The sequence below is a fragment of the Dinoponera quadriceps genome, unplaced genomic scaffold, assembly GCF_001313825.1.
Source record: "Dinoponera quadriceps isolate SergipeBrazil2010 unplaced genomic scaffold, ASM131382v1 scaffold120, whole genome shotgun sequence".
In the NCBI taxonomy this organism is placed as follows: Eukaryota; Metazoa; Arthropoda; class Insecta; order Hymenoptera; family Formicidae; genus Dinoponera; species Dinoponera quadriceps.
In genome coordinates, this window is record NW_014554309.1 from 986,821 (window position 1) to 1,005,609 (window position 18,789).

Here is an 18,789-nt window from a genome sequence, read left to right on the forward strand (position 1 = left end):
GTCACAGAAAAAAGTCTAAGGGAAGTTGTTAGCGCGCGTTACAATATATAACGTATAATACGTCGTGGACATACAATTAATTCCACCTTCTAATTAACGCTACTTTAATCAATACGGATATATAAAAACGTATCAACTTTAGTTGCAAATATCTCAGCTCCCGAATGGTCGATCTTTCCTTTAATTTTACGGACAAAGGATTTGATGGTATTTCAATATATACGCAGTGCAAGTTCCCTATCGAATTCCTATCAAACTCATTTCATCTTACAATTTTCTTTTAAAGTGCAATAACTTCTTTTCCGAATTGATCCGGTTCTGAATTACCGCCCAACTTTTGGTGCTCACCTTTCAAATTCAACGTAAAGGTCGATCTGTAATTTTTCCATTATTTCGAGTTACGAGTGACATATCCGTTAATTTCTCGTAAGAAAGTCGCGTCGCAACTTCCACACTTTGTCCGGTGACGCGCCGTTTTTCCGCATCGATCCTTCGGTTCTCCAGCGACTGGCAAACGGTGATTCGAGTGATGGAGTCGATCGAGCTCTCTTTCCTTCAGGGTTACGCGACTCATTCGCGCATGAGATCTAAAAAGTTACACGCGCGATTATTGCCGCCGCGGTAGTGGGGACACCCCTGCGGTCAGCTTCGTAGGAAGTCGCGCCTCATATAAGAGGCAGGGACGCGTTTACGAACGTCAGTCGCGAGTCGCTGTGTAACTTTCTCATTAAACGCCGCTTCTCGTGTGGGTGTTCTATCCCGTGCATTCCTTCTCCGTCGCATTCTGCCGGACTCGAGTACAAGGTTGGTCGAGACACTTTCTTCTTTTTCTATATATGTAAGATTCTATCTTACATATGCGAGAGAATTTATACGTGTAGTTACACTTGCGAGCAAACATGATCGATTAATTGGATGAAGTTTACCACAAGCATTGCGGCACATTTTTATACGAAGAAGCGGATACCTCCTGAGAGGTTTAGCGAGTATATGAGATGCAAATACCTCCGATAATCCTAGGCGATCAACCAGACTCTCGGAATTTTTCGCGAAATTAAAAGCTCCATGGCAGTTCGTCCGTCTTATTGAGTTATTAAGAAACAAAATAAAACATATTAGCTTCAATTATTGTACGCTGCTATTGAGTGAAGAAGGGTTCACTTCAATCTATTAATTCAACAGCGTTTTTCCCTCTGTGTATACTGAAACCGCCGAGAGAAATTGAAATTCACACGAGGATCACGTTACGAGCAAAAATCGCTCGAACGAGACCCGGCCGAATTATTATCCGAATCTCCGATCCACTCGCCGCTTATCGGGAAAAGTGAAAGGTCACGCGAAACGATGTCTCTCCTTCTTGATTCGAGTTACCCGAAACAAATCACACCGCGAAAAAGATTCCTTCAAATCTAATCAATTTCGTCGCATCCAAACCAATTTTTCGATGATCGTTAGACTTTTCAACGAATGTGTATCTTTGTCTTAAATAAACGATTTGCTCGGGACGAAAGGGAATTTTCTCACAAGGAGATTATTCGTCCTATTTCACATATTTATCGTAACCCAATGATGTTTCACTCGGTTAAAAAATATTATTTCAAACAGTAGCGTTCTTCCTGTTAAATAATCGAGTTTCCTCGAATGAGACAATAAAATATTCACTCAAACGAGCAATATTTCGCCTATGTCGTTTCCACGAGGCTAATTTTAGTGAAATAAATGGAAATGCGGGATCTAAAGAAACCTTTTTCTCCGTGTACGCATATTACCGGCTCTTTTAAAATTATCACCGACTTGAGACTCTCGGATAATCGCACTCGAATATATCCCGAGTGACACGCGCGATCGAAGGAAGAGCGGGATGCGCGCGTAAAGTCGATCACACGTTGTTACGATACACGCAACTCCGGGTCGTCGACGAAGGGAGCGGAGGTCTTTGCGCAACCACGTGTGATTTATTCGAACAAGAAGGATCCCGGAATACCGGTTTTGATTTTTACACACGACCAATATACTGTATAGGCGGATGGCCTCGCGATGATTCGCCGGAAGGTCAGGAATGCGTGAGCGCCGCGCTGCTCCCCACATTTCATCGGTCTGACCGAGACGTGAATCAGCGTGAGATCGAGGCCGCCACGATCGATGTCGCCAATCGATCGTGCCCTTAAGGGGGATGCGCCAGGTGGGTCGCGCAATTTTTCCCGGACTTTTGCGCAACGATCGAACCGAGTGAATCAAAGGCGGATACTGACCGCACGCCTAAGATCCGCTCGCGGTATTTCTTCGCAGGTGCAACGCCGCTATAGCAAATATCGTGCACTGAGTCATACTTATATCTATGCGATGCTCGTCATTTGAGCGATAATTAAATATTAGGTCAGTCGGAAGGAATTCCGAATCACGAACTTCAATGCTCCTCTGCATTAATCGCCTCTGTTCAACGGTGAACTTCGCAATTCAAAGAATTCAAGAATATTCATATAATATATTTAAAATGACACAACTAAATATTTCGAAAATATCCCCCAGGACATCCTGGACATATTCAGGATGATCCTGAGGACACCTTGCACCGTTAAAATATCTGTGATGTTGTTTGGTATAAGAATGTTTCTTTATTCCTCTTGTATTTTTTGAGGCACTCAAAAATGTCAAAAAGGAGGATCAAGTGTCTTCAGGTACCTTTACCTGACGAACATCCGATGCGACTGTATGTGAACAATTTTTTTTATTTTCCCGGTCATACCGAAGCCTGCTGAGGCGGAACCATTCGCTTGCTACAATTTCGACGTCGCACTCGTCGATTCCCTTGGTTCTCAATATACCTGATGAAACGTTCAATAGTATAATTAATATTACCGATGAAACTTCACCAATTTTTCGGCGAAAAATAAAACAAATATGCAACTCATTCAGACAGCTTACCTTTTAGAACGCGCATGCATTTCAAATCGCACATGCGATAATTATTCCCGCGACCACACCAAGAACAAGCAATGCCAAATTCATTTGTAAATAAACGGCTCATACATCGTTGCACTGTACTTCTGTTGTCTTTTCCTCCGATTTTCTTCATAAATTCGACCTGGAAGGCACGTAATCCATTAGACCGTAAACACATTCACACGTAATTAGATAAATGTAATTCAACGTATTACCACGCTCTTATATGATTTATAAGTATTATTTATAAATATGACTTATAAATATATATTTATAAATATTATTTATACTCGAAAATTAGCTTACAAAATTCATTCTTGTTTCAATAGTTTCCAGACTTTCCTCGAACTTTATCAGGTCCTCCATGGAATTAATCGGAAGTATACCGTCGAACATATTAATCGTAGGGTCTTCCGTTTCACAAATTCTTTTCTCCAAAGCTCCCAGCCTTTTGTCGACACTTTTTACACACTCTAATGTCTCCTTACAAATTGAAATCAGCTTTTCTGAAGAAGAATAAATTGTAACAACGTATAAGCTTGCTCTTACTATATTGCTTTTGATTAGGACGTCATCGTGTATCCGCAACATGTATAATGACGCAATAATGGTAAATGTAAATTAAGATTCTTACCAATGTCGCCAACCGTAGCTAACGGAGAATCGGTTGTAATAACATTGAGATCTAAACAAAAGCTACTGTATCAATCGTACACATTTTATTTTACATACCAATTTACTTGAGATAACATTATTAACATCGAAAATTAAATAATTTCGAACTCTTACTTGGCACATTAACTTCCATAGGTTCAAATGTCAACGGTTCATTAATATTATTAAGTTCATCCATTTGCAACGGATCACCTTTCCGCAGTTGTGATTTATCACACAAGGAACTGTTTGGCGTAGAAAAGCTTCCTTTGACGGCAACTTGTGAAACTCGTTCACAAGAGGATAGCTTCTCCCGCGACAATTGTTTGTCACATAAAGACATTTTTCCCGACGAAGAATCCGACGAAGAATCCCAATTCTTATCGATTTTTAATTTCTTGTGTGCAGTCTTACGTAAACGCGAATCTATAAGACGTTAGTAAAATATGAATAGTTGGTTTCGTACTAAATCACTGGAACAATATTAAAATTAATAATAATAATAACTTTCGAAAAGGGAACTTTGGTTTTCCGTGCAAATAGAGACGTAATTTGATAAGATTGAATTATTACAATCATCATACACACCGTTATCGCAAGTATCGTACGTATCGTCGTATTTTTTCTCGTGTACAACCCTTTTTCCACGTCCTCTGTTTTCTTCGTAAGAAGTTAAGTAATTAGCACCCTTCGCTTTTCTCCGTGCCTGTTCTAAAGTGTCTATAAATACGAAGTGCAATTGGATCAAATTGCATAATTCATATTCGGAATAACTGTCACTTTTACGCATACTCACTGCAGTAGCATTCTACTTTGACATCACAAAGCAACCAATCTGCCTTTGGTGGATTATTCTTTTTGAGAAAGAAAGTAACATTTTTTGTTGTTGGCCATCTGCATTGAGTAAAGTCTTTTGTAAGCCACGAGGTCGGAATTTCAGAGTACGTCCCTTCCTTCGGAAATTGTACAACCGCATAGGGTAAGCTCATTTCAACCCACAGTTGTATGATATCTTCTGTACAATCATATATATATATATATATATGTTATCCCTGAAGAATGTATTGTCGGACATCCTACTCTCGAATATGAGCTCTTAAAGAGTTCCTTTTGTAAACAATATTCTCAAAAACGATGTAACAGAAATATCGTTAAAATACATAACCAGAATATAACATCGTTATATTACATGTTACATCTATGAGCGGGAAATTACAACTAACCAGTAACTTACCGGAAACACTCATGCAATATTACTTGTAACATTCGGTGTTTCATCATATTTATATAACATTAACCCTTTGCACTCGAGGGCTCCGGAGCGGAGCCATTTAAAATTTGTCTTCAAACTCGAGGGCTCCGCTATGGGGACAACGCAAATAACTTTCAGTTCATAACATAAGGACAAAGACAAATCGTAAAAACTATTGTGTATAAGATATTCCGCTCTTGCTATTTGCATTTGAGTTTGAAGAGTTTGAAGACAAATTTTAAATGGCTCCGCTCCGGAGCCCTCGAGTGCAAAGGGTTAATATAATCTTGTTTACTGGGCTTCTCACATGTATTTACTGCAGCTGAAATAATCTATGTGACCTTTAATATCACACGAATAATTTTGCTCGTCATATATTGTAGCATTTAATTTAAATTTTAATTCGAAAAATCACTTTATTAATATTTAACACGTTAATTGCCACGTCAGTCATCAGTGACTGACACTGAACTTTCCGTTCGGGCCGCATCAGTCGACTGACAGTATAAAGTACGATATAAAACTAAAAAAATTACATAGTTTAATAAGTAATTTCAGGATCGTATAATTAATATACTTAAATATTTCTTATCAAAAAATTTTAATGGATTTGGCCTGACGGAGATTTCCTCCGAAATGCGCGTGGCAGTTAACGTGTTAAACCGGTATCAAGAATGGATTTTGCTTCTTCTAAAAATAAAAACCATCAACATCTTTTGCTTTCGCATTATCATGGTAAATGCCTATAACGAATGGTTGGTATAAAAATCTGCAACTATATAGCACTTAAAATTGGCCAAAATTGATTATCTGAACTTCTTGAACTTATATCTGAATTACAATTATTAATTTTAATTTAATTTAATTTTAATTTTAATTGCAATTATTAATTTCTGAACTTACATTTGAATTACAATTATTAATACTTGCACTGCAACTGTTTCTAAATTACAGTTGTTAATATTATCACTATCTATTTCCCCTGCACAGGTCTTTTTAATATCTTAGGGATCAAAATGTTTAATACATTACTTTCGCGCAATATAATTCTTGATACGAAGATAAATCAAAGAAATCTTTTCGCGTGTGTGTGTGTGTGTGTGTGTTGTGTTGTGTTTAGGAAGGGTCCTCTTATCCGCTTAATGGATAGCACACACACACATCGGCTGGTGTCTTTTTTCGGAAGTTTTTCCGTTGGACCACAAATTAGAAAATTTTATATTAAACTAGCCAATCACCTATGTGGGCTATCAGAGCCCTCCTGTGTGTATACGTATATATGTGTGACATAATTATTAATATTTAATAAACCTAATTGTTTCTGAAACAATCAGCAGAATATATACGTATGATGTGACCTATTAATATCACAGAAGAACATTGCGAAATATAAACACGACAATATTTATTATGTTCATACAAAATATTACGAAGTAAAACTACCATTATTTTCGCACTTTCGAATAGGTTAGGTATGTTTTTCTATGAGGAATACGCAACAACTACATTCTTAATAACCAACGGGAAGATATGAGAGTTCAAACGACATCGATGAAAGAAAAATAGACTTGTACTTACCGGCAAAAATGTCCAACTGCAAACACTTCCCTTCGTACTTTTTAACAACTTAACATACACTAAAATCCGCTTGACACACACTAAGATCCACACAATACGCTAGGCTGGAAGAAAATGGAGACAACGGGCCTAGGCTGCGTTCAATTTGAACGTTCACGCGCTGTAAGCGTTCCATTCTATCTCTCTTTGGTTAACGGATAATAAAGGTAGGACGACGCTTACAGCGCGTATCAAGCCCAAATCGAACGCAACAGAAGAGCAAAAGTTGCGCATGCGGAGTGAGCAATCTTCGACATGCCTCATCGTTACGTCGCACATATATTACAATAGTTACGTACTCATAGCAATGTTTTCTTTATATATCAGTAACATTCGTTATATTGTTAAACAATTACAGTTGTTATATATATGTTATGTTACGCTCGACTTGATGAGCGTTGGTGAGAGCAAGAGATCTTCAAGATGACTTTCTGAAGATCTCCGCTATAAGCGCGTAATATTTCTAGAATATTATATGAATATTATTCAATGTTAAAATAATATTCTTATAATATTCTAAGAAAGTTATATAATATTTTGCAATATTATAAGAATGTCCTATTGATGTTATATGTCCACTTCGCATAATGTTCTGGCATATTATGAAAAATATATAGTATTACAATAACATTAAATAGTATTATTCTTTAAATATTACTAGAAGTGGACGTATAACCATCCATTAATATTCCAGAAATATTGCTTAATATTAAATAACATTACGTGCTTATAAGATATGTGCGATTTATTGCTAAACAGCGTGATATACCTTTCCAGATGTCGTCGGAAGAGCCGCTAGAGGTGGTGGCGGTACACATGTACGAGAAGGAGAACGCCGAGACTCATCACACCTTCAATTTCGAGATGGTGCATCAGGATCCGGCGATTTCGATCCTCCGACGCGGCCAACCCTTTAATGTCGCCCTGAGGTTCAATCGCGAGTACGTAGATGAGACCGACATCGTGCGGCTGCTCTTCAGCTTCGGCCCGAACCCGAACGTGCTGAAGGGGACCAGAGGCGTGAACACGGTTACCAACAGGGAGGCTTACCTCACTGACTTGGAGGCTTGGGGCGTCCGGATGATCGGCTCTCACGGGATGGATCTCTCCATCGAAGTCAGGAGCCCTATCGACAGCCCCGTTGGAGTGTGGCAGTTGAACGTGGAGACCAACACCCTCGGCAGAAAAAAGGCGCCGAATACCTTCAATTATGAAAATGACATCTACCTGCTCTTCAACCCGTGGCTCAAAGGTACGATTTTAAACGTGTTCAACGAATCGTATTCTTCTAATCGTATTTCTCGCTCTTTCACTCGCGCGTATCGTCTTCCTTAAGTAGAAGAAAATCTCGATGATGTCGAAATTGTGAGGACGTGACTGTAACTCACTTTCTGATTATGATTCAATCATCTTCTCCTTATTTCGACATCATTTGAATATAATCATGACTTCCTGTTCTACCTGAAGTTACGATGCGCATCATAAAAGCCTTATTTCATATTAATATTGCAAAAGTCTTATTTATTTATATCGAAGTGTCTATTATCTATATAAAACTCTTATTTCTTATCTTATTTAATTATATCATAAAAATCTTATTTATATATTTTATGACAGTCCACGTACTATTTCCATAAAAATTAGAAATATTACGAAAAAATTACTTTCATGTTAAAATGATTACATTCGCGCGAATAACGGAGGATTCAGAATCAAATTTTAATCACTACACGTTTCCGAGACGCGGAATTAAGCCCAGAGTAAAGATTAATATTTTAGATCTAATATAGAATTTTCGAAAAGAAAAAAAAATTAGCCAATATTTGTACATCTCTTGGCAACAGAGGACTTGGTGTACCTGGAGGACGAAAAGCTACTCGACGAGTATATCCTCAGTGACGTCGGCAAGATCTGGGTGGGTCCGTGGGGTAGTTCTCGCGGCAGGGAATGGGTCTTCGGCCAATTCGACGCGTGTGTGCTGCCGGCTTGCCAATTGTTGCTCGAGAGATCCGGTATCAAGGCGATTTCCAGGGGCGATCCGGTCAAGATGGTTCGGGCGATCTCGAGAATCGTAAGTGCGAAACATCGTTATGAGCAACGTTACGTTTTTCGAAGGGAAGGAAGTGCTCCTAAAAACGCTCGAGTGTTCCTCACGAGGAAAATTTCGCCGTTCTCGGGGCCCGGGTAGAAAAGAAAAAATGACGATGGCCATGAAAATAAGATGTAAGAATGACGAGAAAAAACGACTATGAAACAGGTCATTTCGACATCGTTCTCACGACATCGTCATTTTCTCCGTTCTACGAAGGTTCTGAGTGAGCCGTCCTTCTTCTTTATTTTCACCCGAATGACTTCGAAGGTGAACTCCAACGACGACAAAGGCGTGATAACCGGCCGGTGGGACGGCGAATACAGCGACGGTACCGCGCCGGCCGCCTGGACTGGTAGCGTGCCGATCCTGGAGCAGTTCTGGGAGACCGGGGAGGAGGTCAAGTATGGCCAATGCTGGGTGTTCGCCGGGGTCGTCAGCACGGTGTGCCGCGCCCTGGGCATCCCCTCGCGCGTAGTCTCGAATCTGGTGTCGGCGCACGACGCCAACGCCTCGCTCTCGGTGGACCGTTACTACGACATCAACAACGAGGAGCTCGAGTACGACCCGAACAACCTCATGGGCGAGGACTCCATCTGGAACTACCACGTGTGGAACGACGTGTGGATGGCGAGGCCGGACTTGCCCAAGGGTTACGGGGGTTGGCAGGCGATCGACGCCACCCCTCAGGAGCCCTCGGACAGCTTCTACCAGTGCGGCCCGGCGTCGGTGGAAGCCATCAAGCAGGGTGCCGTCGGCTACAATTACGACGTCACCTTCATGGTGGCGTCCGTGAACGCGGACCTTATGAGGTGGAAGGAGGACCCGGAGAGTGAGCTCGGCTACTCGAAAATCGACTGCAACAAGTATCAGTAAGTGACGAAAGAGCGTTCCTTTCTTAATACACGGAGGTGAAGAAGTCTCTTTAGATTCAGCATTTCTACCTATCCGACTAGAATTGGTTTCATCGACACTACATATACGAAGTATTATTTGTTTGAGTAGAAATTCTATCGTCTCATTCGAGAAAAATCGATCGTTGATGATGATCTTAAAGCTCACCTTGGTCATGTTATATTAGACAAAAAGTTTTCAATCGGTCCATTAACAGCGGAATAAACTAAGTTGATCGCGTTGCGTGATTCACCCTGTATATATATTTATATTTATATATTTCTATCTATATGTATATTTCCTCGTCGTTTTCATATTATCCTGATTTTCTGTTCTACCTGCGTATCGAAAGTTCGCTCGCAACTTCGCTTCCACGCGTTAGGAATTTACGAATTACGAGTTGTAGAACTAGATGTTTCGGATATTTACCAAAACGCGTGTCCAAGCCCGGGACCGAACCGTCGGAAGATACCCGAGGTAATAAGGAACAGTTTTCTAAAAAGAACGAGGAGAAAAATCGAGAACGTCCACGTTGCGGCGCGTGAGAGCGAGCGAATTCGTCGCGGATGGAAATAGCAATGACGAGCATTGCGGCACGACGGGACACAAAAACACGAGTCGGCTGCGCAGGAGCGACGGGCGGGGGTGCTAATGACGAAAACGGAAGCGCGCGAGCTACGAGCTGTTTGATAATCCACATCCACGACGTGGCTCACGATGGTCATCACGATCCTTCGAGGCAGTAAAGCGCGCCGTCTGCGCTGCCGTGCGATTTGCATAATTCGACGATACTCGTAGAGATATATTTACATCGTGGCAATGCGTGGAAACGTCGTCGAGTCCGTCGTTAAATGCTCGTCACGGATGAACGCAACCGGCGTTATATCATCTCTGCCATCCCTCCCACCTTGACGGCGGGACTTCCCGCCGACGTTGCATTCCGAGTGGGTTTGATTTCGCGAAAAAAAACAAACAACCTGTGGATTCCTTTTTGCAGCATCGGCCGTATGATCTTGACGAAGGCGCCATGGATCTTCGATCCCAACGGAGACAAGGACAGGCAGGACATCACGTCGATTTACAAAGCCAAGGAAGGTAACGTCGCACAACGTTGTTGCTCCACTTGTTTCATTCGTTGCCAGGGTTCTATTTTATTATTCGGCTCCAGGTACCGAGGTCGAGAGATTGACCTTGTACAGGGCGGTGCGCAGTACCGAGATGGCCAAAAGGTTCTACTCGTTGCCGTCGCCGGGTAAGGAGGACGTCGAGTTCGACCTCGTCGAGCTCGAACGCGTGAATATCGGTGAGTCGTTCGCTGTGACCGTGAATATCAAGAATAAATCCAGCGAGTCGCGCACCATTCAGGCCATCCTTTCCGCCGGCAGCGTTTACTACACCGGGGTCAAGGCGCATTTGGTGAAGAGAGCATCCGGTGACTTCGTGCTGCAACCGAACGCCGGTGAGTGGAGAAACCGAGAGAGACAGATCATTTTTCATGCTTTTTTTTTCTTGCGTCCGCTTGATCGGGAAATAGATAAAGACGTGGTGAACATTTGCGTGGAGAACGTAAAGGAGAAGAACGCTGAATCAACGGCGTTCCCTTATAAACGCGTAATATTCCTAGATTATTATTCGAATATCAAAGTAATATTCTTATAATATTCGAAGAATGTCATGCAATATTTCTTAATATTACAAGAATCTTCTATCGATGTTATATGTCCACTTCACACAATATTCTTGGGAATATTATAAAAATATTTTTAAAATATTAAAAAAAAATAAAATAATAATAACACAGAAAAAAATATATAAATGAAATATATATGTACGTGTACATAATTTTCGTAGTACAAAACGTATTTTTACACGAAATTCTTCCGACTTTATCTATACGATAAAACAATTGGTATTGCAATAAATTTGGAATAAAAACTACAATTATGTATATTATATATATACATAGAGTTGAATATTTTAAAAATATATATAATATTACAATAAAATGAAACGTTAAATATTATTTTTTAAATATTATTAGGAGTGGACATATAACCATCTATTAAGATTCCAGAAATACTACTTAATATTAAATAATATTACGCGCTTAGGATTAGCATAGGGTTAGCATTTCATCGCCGCTGCGGCAGCGACTTTGTCGCTGAAGTAACCGCGAGATCGCAGAGTGATTTGCTCGGCGATCTCGCGGTTTTTTGCCGCTAATTTTGCCGTCGGAATTCCTCGGAGACAATGATTAACACGAAGAATGATATGTTTACTCTTGGTTGCGTCGTCGTCCGTTATATCCGAGACTTCGTCGCGTGGATGGTCTGTAGCGGCGATGAAATGCACGTCTTGCGACGCGCGAGTCAACGTATGAACACTGGAATCTTATCTTTGTTACACATTCCCCGTCATAGTCGAACAATTGAGGCTCACGGTGACGGTGAACGACTACTTGGACAAGTTAGTGGAGTACTGCATCATGAAATTGTACTGCATCGCCACGGTCAAGGAGACTCGGCAAACTTGGGCGGACGAGGACGATTTCCAAGTCCTGAAGCCAAATATCGACGTTAAGGTATGATGAATTAACGATAAATCGCTCCAAGATTCGGGATTGTCCTGCACGCGTATTTGTCCAGCATAAGAATCTAATGGCCTAAAAGGCATCTTACTTGTTTTGAATGTCTCTAAAACCGGTATCAATAGTCGTGATTTGAAACCTATCTCGAGCGAGATAATTGAATTAGTGTCAAGTCCCGCATTAATGATCGTTTTTTACTTGAAACTCCTCTCACGTGAAATATTCAAATGATTTTAGAGTTAGATTCGAGTTGTTTTGTTTTTTTCAATCGAATCATATAATATGTGACACGATATTTGTAACCGTTATTTAATATTTGAAACTTGTCTCACGTGATATTTGGATTTGAATTTAGAATTAGGTCTGAGAGTTTCCTATTTGGATCACATATATGTAACATTGCATTTGTAATCGCGATTCAACTGAAAGGCTTTCAGTTCGGTGATTCTAAATTCAAATCCAAGTGCTTCGCTTGAAACGAGTTTCAAATAACGACTATTGATAAAAACCTGTCCAGGTAGTAACAGTCGTTTCTAGATCCCTTTTTATTTCATATTACAGATCGAAGGTGAACCGATGGTCGGGAAACCGTCGACCATCACGTTGAGCTTCAGAAACCCCCTGAAGATGACTCTGACCGACTGCCAGTTCAATTACGCCGGGCCCGGTCTATCGAGAAACAAGACCCTGGCGTTCCGCGACGTCGGGCCGGAGGAGGACGTCCACGTGGAACACCAGCTGGTGCCCCAGAAAGCCGGGGAACAGAAGATAATCGCTACTTTCGCCTCGAAGCAGCTGGTCGACATCACCGGTTGCGCAACCGTCAACGTCCTTGACGCCGAGTGAACGGCCGGCTGCGGAACCTCGGATTTTAATTCGGAGCGGGCGCGTTCACTGTTTGAATCACCATTTTATGCGGACTTTTACTACTTGCTTGATGTTATATAATAACATTACCAATGTACAAAACAGAATTCTTACACTAAAAGGAGGAAGACGAGGAAAGCGAGGTGGTTGCTCGCATTAAGCGGGGTCTGCAATGAGAATTTAAGCTCTAAGCCTTAAGAAATTGATCAATCACAATCGTATTATAGAAAAATAATCAATTGTGACTGGTCAATCTCTTAAGGTTTAGAGCTTAAATTCTCATTATAGATCTCGCTTTATATACGTAAACCCTAGTCTACAATACAATGCTTTAAGCCTTAAGAAATTGACCGATCACAATCGAATTATAGAAGAATAATAATCAATTGTGATCGGACAATCTCTTAAGGTTTTAGAGCTTAAATTCTTATTGTAGACCCCACTTAAGTTTTGGTCTGCAATAGATACTTCAAGCTGTAACCCTTAAGAAATTGACCAATCACAGTCGAATGTGGGAATAATCGAACGTGATTGGTCAATTTCTTAAGGCTAAAGGCTTAAAGCACCTGTTATAGACTAGGACTAGTATGGTCTAAGCGGCCTTCTCAAACTTTACATCCGGATTTTTACCCTCCCACATATTCGCACATTTATATTTTTCCATAAAACGTAGAACACAGAATAAAAGCGATGAACTAACGCAAGTATACAATCGACACAAGCCGCACATACGGCGCGCACGGGCTACGGCGCATTTATTATTGGAACGGGAAACAAAACGTAACGTATTATAATTTACCGGAAATCTCAGGGAACCAGAAGAGTTCCTGCCGACTCAAAGTTGGTCACAATTTCACGAACTTTTACGACTGCCAACTGACCGAGCGTGCGCGACACATAATCTCGAACTATGCGACGCAACTCCAAGCTTCATACATCGACGAATAAAATTAATTTGAAAACAAAAGTATATTTTTTGTAATTTCTCTCAAATAAAAACGGCAGGAACTTTTCCGGGTCACCAGATATCAAAATCCGCGTGTTCACTTCCATGTCACCGCGTAAAAATGAACGAGCGCGTCGGCGCTCCCGATACCGCGCGATACAGGGCGATTGCGAGGTCCGGTTCGGGGAGGGGGGGGGGGGGGGAAGGTCTCACGGTTCGTCCGAGCGGCATATGAACGAGGCCTGGAAATACCAGAAGATCAAAGTGCACAGGAGGCAGTAGACGAAGGGGACCAGGTGTCCGCGCAGTGCGATCGGGACGAGTCCGGGCGGGGGGGACGCCCGAGGCCTCTCGTCTCTCGCGAGTCCCTCCATCTTCAGCAGCTCGAGCGCGCATTCCTCCTCTCGCGTGCGACGTAGCAGCAGCCGCGCGAGCGACCTCACGTCCATGAGCTGGAGGTCGCGGTGTTTCGGCACCAACATCGTCGACGACGTCTTCTCGCCTCTTCGCGTTACGTCCTCTTCCTCTCGACCGGCTCCGCGATCTCGCAGCTCCAACTGATGCCCGGCGCGAACGGACTCTCCGCTGCTCGAGGAACACACGAAGGAGGAGGAGGAGCCGTCCTCGAAGTTCGCGTCGGCCCGGCAGCTCAGGAAGGACGCGCTCTCATGGAATCGACCTTCGTCGTGCGTCGACGTCCCGCGAACCTCGCCAACCTCCCCGGACATCAGGCTCTCGTTGTAGAGCGCGACGGCTCGCTGAAGATTGCGCGCGTATTCCGCGGCTAACTGGAAGGCCACCAACACGTCGCCGGGAATGCTATCCGGCGCGTCGTCCGTTGGCCGCTCCGTCGGCTCCTCGGAACTGTCCGAGCACGACGCGTCGTAGTCGTACAGCGACAACGACGTCCAGCGGGAGCTCCTCGGCCACGTATCGATCGCTCGGTGCTCACTGACACAACTCGTCGTGGACTCTTCGTGTTCATCGCCGGCGATTCTCGTCGAAACGTCGAGATCTCCCGGCGATTTTGCCCCGAGAATCTCCTTCTCCCCGCCCGCGATCGTCGTTGCGCTGGACTCACAATTACCGTCTGTCGCTTCATTCAACGTCTCTGCCGACTCGATTTTCGTCGTGTTGACAGAATATCCCTCTGATTCTGCATCTGAATCGGCATCCGCCATCAGCGTCTTCTCGTGCTCACTGATTAAGAGTCCCTCGGTGACGATGAGACAATCACTCTCAACGTCGCTCTTATCGTGTTCGACGAGACGAGGTGCCACGATCGTGTGAATCGAAGCGTCCTCCAGGTTAACTTGAATTATCGTCGATCTCGACTCAGTGTCGTCAAGCTTCAAGCTTGTCAAGTCGATCAGATCGCAGGAGACCCCGGCGTCCGCGCAGAAGGCCTGGTAAGGCATCGTGTTGCAACCGGCTTCGACGAGATGCCTGTTGTTACGAGGCGACGTCTGCGTGCCGACGATGCTGGTCGATTTCCAAGATTTCCTCTCTCTCTCAGAGGGCACGCCCGCGACGTTCTTCGCCGCGTCTTCGCCGTTCACCGAGCTGTCGATGATCTTCTTCAGTGTGGACATCACTTTCGAAGATCTCGATCTCTTTTTGTAAACCGGAGCGGCCTCGACACGAGCCTCGTCGTCGATATCCCGTTGACCTCTCGGAGGATTCCTCCGCGTGGCCGACTGCCAGCGTCGCGATCGTGACTTCGACCTCGACCTCGATCCCGACCTCGGACCCGGCAGATTTTTCGCTCGTCTTGTATCCTCTATTTCTTCTCTATAAGAAAAAATGGGAAGCAATTGCCGAGTAAATATTATCGGATTGTTTGAAGAGATCTATTCTTAAGATAAAAATATATAATAAAAATTTCTACATATTATAGTATTAATTTTGTATATTTTTCCCTCGTCAATTTGACGAATTAATGAATAACTGAATAAATAATTATAACGTATTAAGGATGCGTATAAGCAGTATTTGCAAGGTTGTAAGTACAGAATAATACGATGGAGTGATGTCCTGTATAAAAAAAAATGTATTACGTTAGATTAAATTATGGACATATTAATTATAAAAAAAAAAAGGCAAGAAGAACATAGAAGATTCGAAGAATTAGTATAGTTACGTATAAAAAGGCGAAATTTAAATAATTTTTAAATAGAATTAAAATATGAGTGAATGAGTGTGGTAAGATCAAAGTATGAACCAGGTCTCTCTTCTTGAAAAAAGCTGTGAAATAATGAAGATATACAACTAAATAAATAAACAAATAAATGAATAAATAAAATTAATTAATTACTCAATGTCTCTGAAATGTTCGCCAATCTTTGACGCGCATTTCGTGTGATCTGCGCGAGGATCTCTGTTCTCTTTCATCGACACCTTGGACCGTCTTCTAGATACAGGCACGTTCATAAACTTGCTGTTATCGAGTGGCCTGAAATTTAATAACAGAAGAGACAAAATTAACCCTTAGCTGACACACGTCAAAATAATAACGTACGTGCTATAGGGGGTATTTTGGATCCCAGCGAGAAAAAATGTGTATAATTGTTTTATTTATCAATATTGGGTCAAGCCTCGACTAATACTAGGTGACGCCACAGAACCAAATTTGGCGCGCAGCTATGAAAAATTTGCGTTCAAAAACACTCTGGGGTACTTTTAACCCCGTGTGTCAGCTAAGGGTTAAAACTCCCTCCAGATTGCACGTTTGTTCCATCGTGATATCGATTCGAACGATATTGTACACGCTATACTTATTTCAAACTCTATTTTTTTTAATTTCCAAAACATCTTTTCCATTACCATATCGTCATATTCTTTTATATTTTCGACATAAGAGGTTTCGCGCGATCTAGAAGGGCAAGCAAAATTCGTAATAATCCGGGAGAATGTAGACAAGCTAATCTATAAAAAAAAAAGTGGAAAATATCCTGAGAGAACATTACTCGGTGTGTTCGATCGTCGAACGTTTACTCCACTGTTGGTTCTTCGTCGAAGCGGCCGACTTCACCATCGACGATCGGGACGAGTTTTGCGTCAAGGACGCTGCGCTCTCCTGCACGGCAGGCGTTTTCTTGACTCCGGCCGGTTTCCAAGCCGGTGGGTTAGAAGAAACGTAATTTCTTCGATAGAAACGCCTCTTTCGGCTGGACGTCGTGAAATTGTTCGCGACCGACTGGGTATCTTCGACTGGTTTCGTGAACTTCGCGCTCTCGGAGTCCCCCAAGTTGAAATCACGCTGATCGGTGACGTTTCCGCTCTGAATCGCAACTCTCCCGATAGTCGTCCGAGCGTTCCGTTTGCGCTGAGTGACGTTCGACGACACGATGTGTTGGCACACTTCAGCGTCGACCCTTTCGAGTCTAACGGGATTAAACGTCCCACTATTGGCGATTCCTACCGGCATTTTCGACTTGAAAGGATTAATGGAGCGTTCCCCGTCCGAAGGAGCATCTTCGGGCCTCCCTCGGGCTGCCGACACGCGGTAAGGAAGTTCAATCTTGCAACGTTCGGTCTCGTCGTCGCCTGGCTGACTTCTGCGACGGCATTCCACGTACGGGTGATCCTCGATGAAGCTGAAGGCGTTTCGTGTCTCGCTGTCTTGAAGGGACATGGACATGAGCGCAATCGCCACGCTGCGTTGAGCGTCGCGGGAGTGCTCGCTCGGCCGATCGTCTTGAGGGCAGGTGTGCGAATCTCCCACGTGTGATTCCCTGATCGTTTCCTGCGTCGTTTCGTCCCGAGGTTCGATCTCTAATCTGGTCAGACGTTCCATCCATCTTCCGACGTCACAGAGCACACTTTCGATCGAATCACTCCGCGGAAGAACGGTCGACTTCTTCACGATTTTTTCCGAGCTAAGCACCGTCTTCGTCACCTTGCTTGGAAGAGAATCAAGCACCTGAAGGGGGTCCTTCTCTCGCATGAGGACCGCCCTCAAAGCTTGCATGCTCCTGCTCTGCTTCACTATTCCACTTCGTCTCTTGCAAATGCGACCCCCCTCGGGATTCTGGAACTTCTTCAGGCTCACCATCGGGTATTGCTTCGGCTCCTTCCTCTTCAGCAAGGACGACTTCGTGTGCAGCTCAAAGTGCGGCGTGGCACGCTTCTCCCTCTTGGCCGCGCCGACTTTCGCGAGTGATTTCTCGTCTCCCATTAAGCTTATGCACTTCTCCTTCCTCTCGAGTCTCGTTCCTTCGTTCACCGACATTCTTCTGTCCTGGATTACAATTTGAGAAGCGTGGGTAGGTCAAAATCGATCTATACGTTTTAATTGGTTAACACATTGAACGAAGTGGTGGTTATCGCTAATTGACGTTACTGAATTATCTTATTAAGTTACACGCAAAGTATAATTAATTATATCTACCAAATTTTTTATACACATGGTGCCACGTATGTTTCCCCAGCAAGCAAGAAACATTAAATCAATCTCTCGAAATATTGATTTTATGTGAATTTATAAACATTTTGACATAATACTTCACAAATATTTTTACACTATCACTTGATGATATAATATTCTTAAGTAATAAATCATAGTATTGGAAAATATTATTTTTAAATAAATATATTATTTTTAATTTTTAATGTTTGGGCTAAATATTGTTAACAATGACATTGTATACGATATTAGGAGCTATATATTTGAAGACGTTACATATTATAAAATATCATTATAATAACGTTGTGTTAATGTTTCTTACAGGGTTATCATTCTCTAAATAAAAAAATTATACAATTTTTAGACTTATATGTATATATATAAAGTCAAAATCGTTATAATTAGAATCATTATAATTAAAGTTACTTGCGTGATTTTTCTTTTTTTTAATAATGTAATTCTCGATCTAGGAATGGTAAAGCATACGTGAAACATACACAGTCAATAAAGAGGTAATGTAAAACAAAATAAAAAA

General features: G+C 42.4%; 3 protein-coding genes across 4 annotated transcripts; 1 reads left to right on the plus strand and 2 right to left on the minus strand.

Annotated features, from left to right (window-relative positions):
* Positions 1-687: 687 nt before the first annotated feature.
* On the plus strand, positions 688-13,602 carry LOC106746091 (hemocyte protein-glutamine gamma-glutamyltransferase-like). The gene is made up of 8 exons (XM_014622299.1): positions 688-804; positions 7,244-7,718; positions 8,311-8,537; positions 8,826-9,427; positions 10,447-10,544; positions 10,618-10,908; positions 11,870-12,030; positions 12,598-13,602. Exons 2-8 carry the CDS (start codon positions 7,244-7,246, stop codon positions 12,880-12,882), a joined length of 2,139 nt encoding a protein of 712 aa, XP_014477785.1. The 5' UTR covers positions 688-804; the 3' UTR covers positions 12,883-13,602.
* Positions 2,494-6,743, minus strand: LOC106746097. 2 transcript variants are annotated; one of them, XM_014622318.1, is made up of 8 exons: positions 6,428-6,743; positions 4,394-4,612; positions 4,186-4,317; positions 3,733-4,023; positions 3,578-3,628; positions 3,250-3,449; positions 2,926-3,085; positions 2,494-2,825 (listed from the first exon to the last, which is right to left on the minus strand). In XM_014622318.1, exons 2-8 carry the CDS (start codon positions 4,584-4,586, stop codon positions 2,665-2,667), a joined length of 1,188 nt encoding a protein of 395 aa, XP_014477804.1. In that variant the 5' UTR covers positions 4,587-4,612; positions 6,428-6,743; the 3' UTR covers positions 2,494-2,664. The 2 variants fall into 2 exon arrangements, with proteins under 2 accessions (XP_014477804.1, XP_014477796.1); XM_014622310.1 differs by lacking the exon at positions 6,428-6,743 and adding an exon at positions 4,832-4,916.
* On the minus strand, positions 13,433-18,200 carry LOC106744632. Its single transcript, XM_014619557.1, has 3 exons — positions 16,816-18,200; positions 16,164-16,301; positions 13,433-15,640 (listed from the first exon to the last, which is right to left on the minus strand). The coding sequence occupies exons 1-3, from the start codon at positions 18,078-18,080 to the stop codon at positions 14,059-14,061; spliced, it is 2,985 nt and encodes a 994-aa protein (XP_014475043.1). The 5' UTR covers positions 18,081-18,200; the 3' UTR covers positions 13,433-14,058.
* Positions 18,201-18,789: the final 589 nt, after the last annotated feature.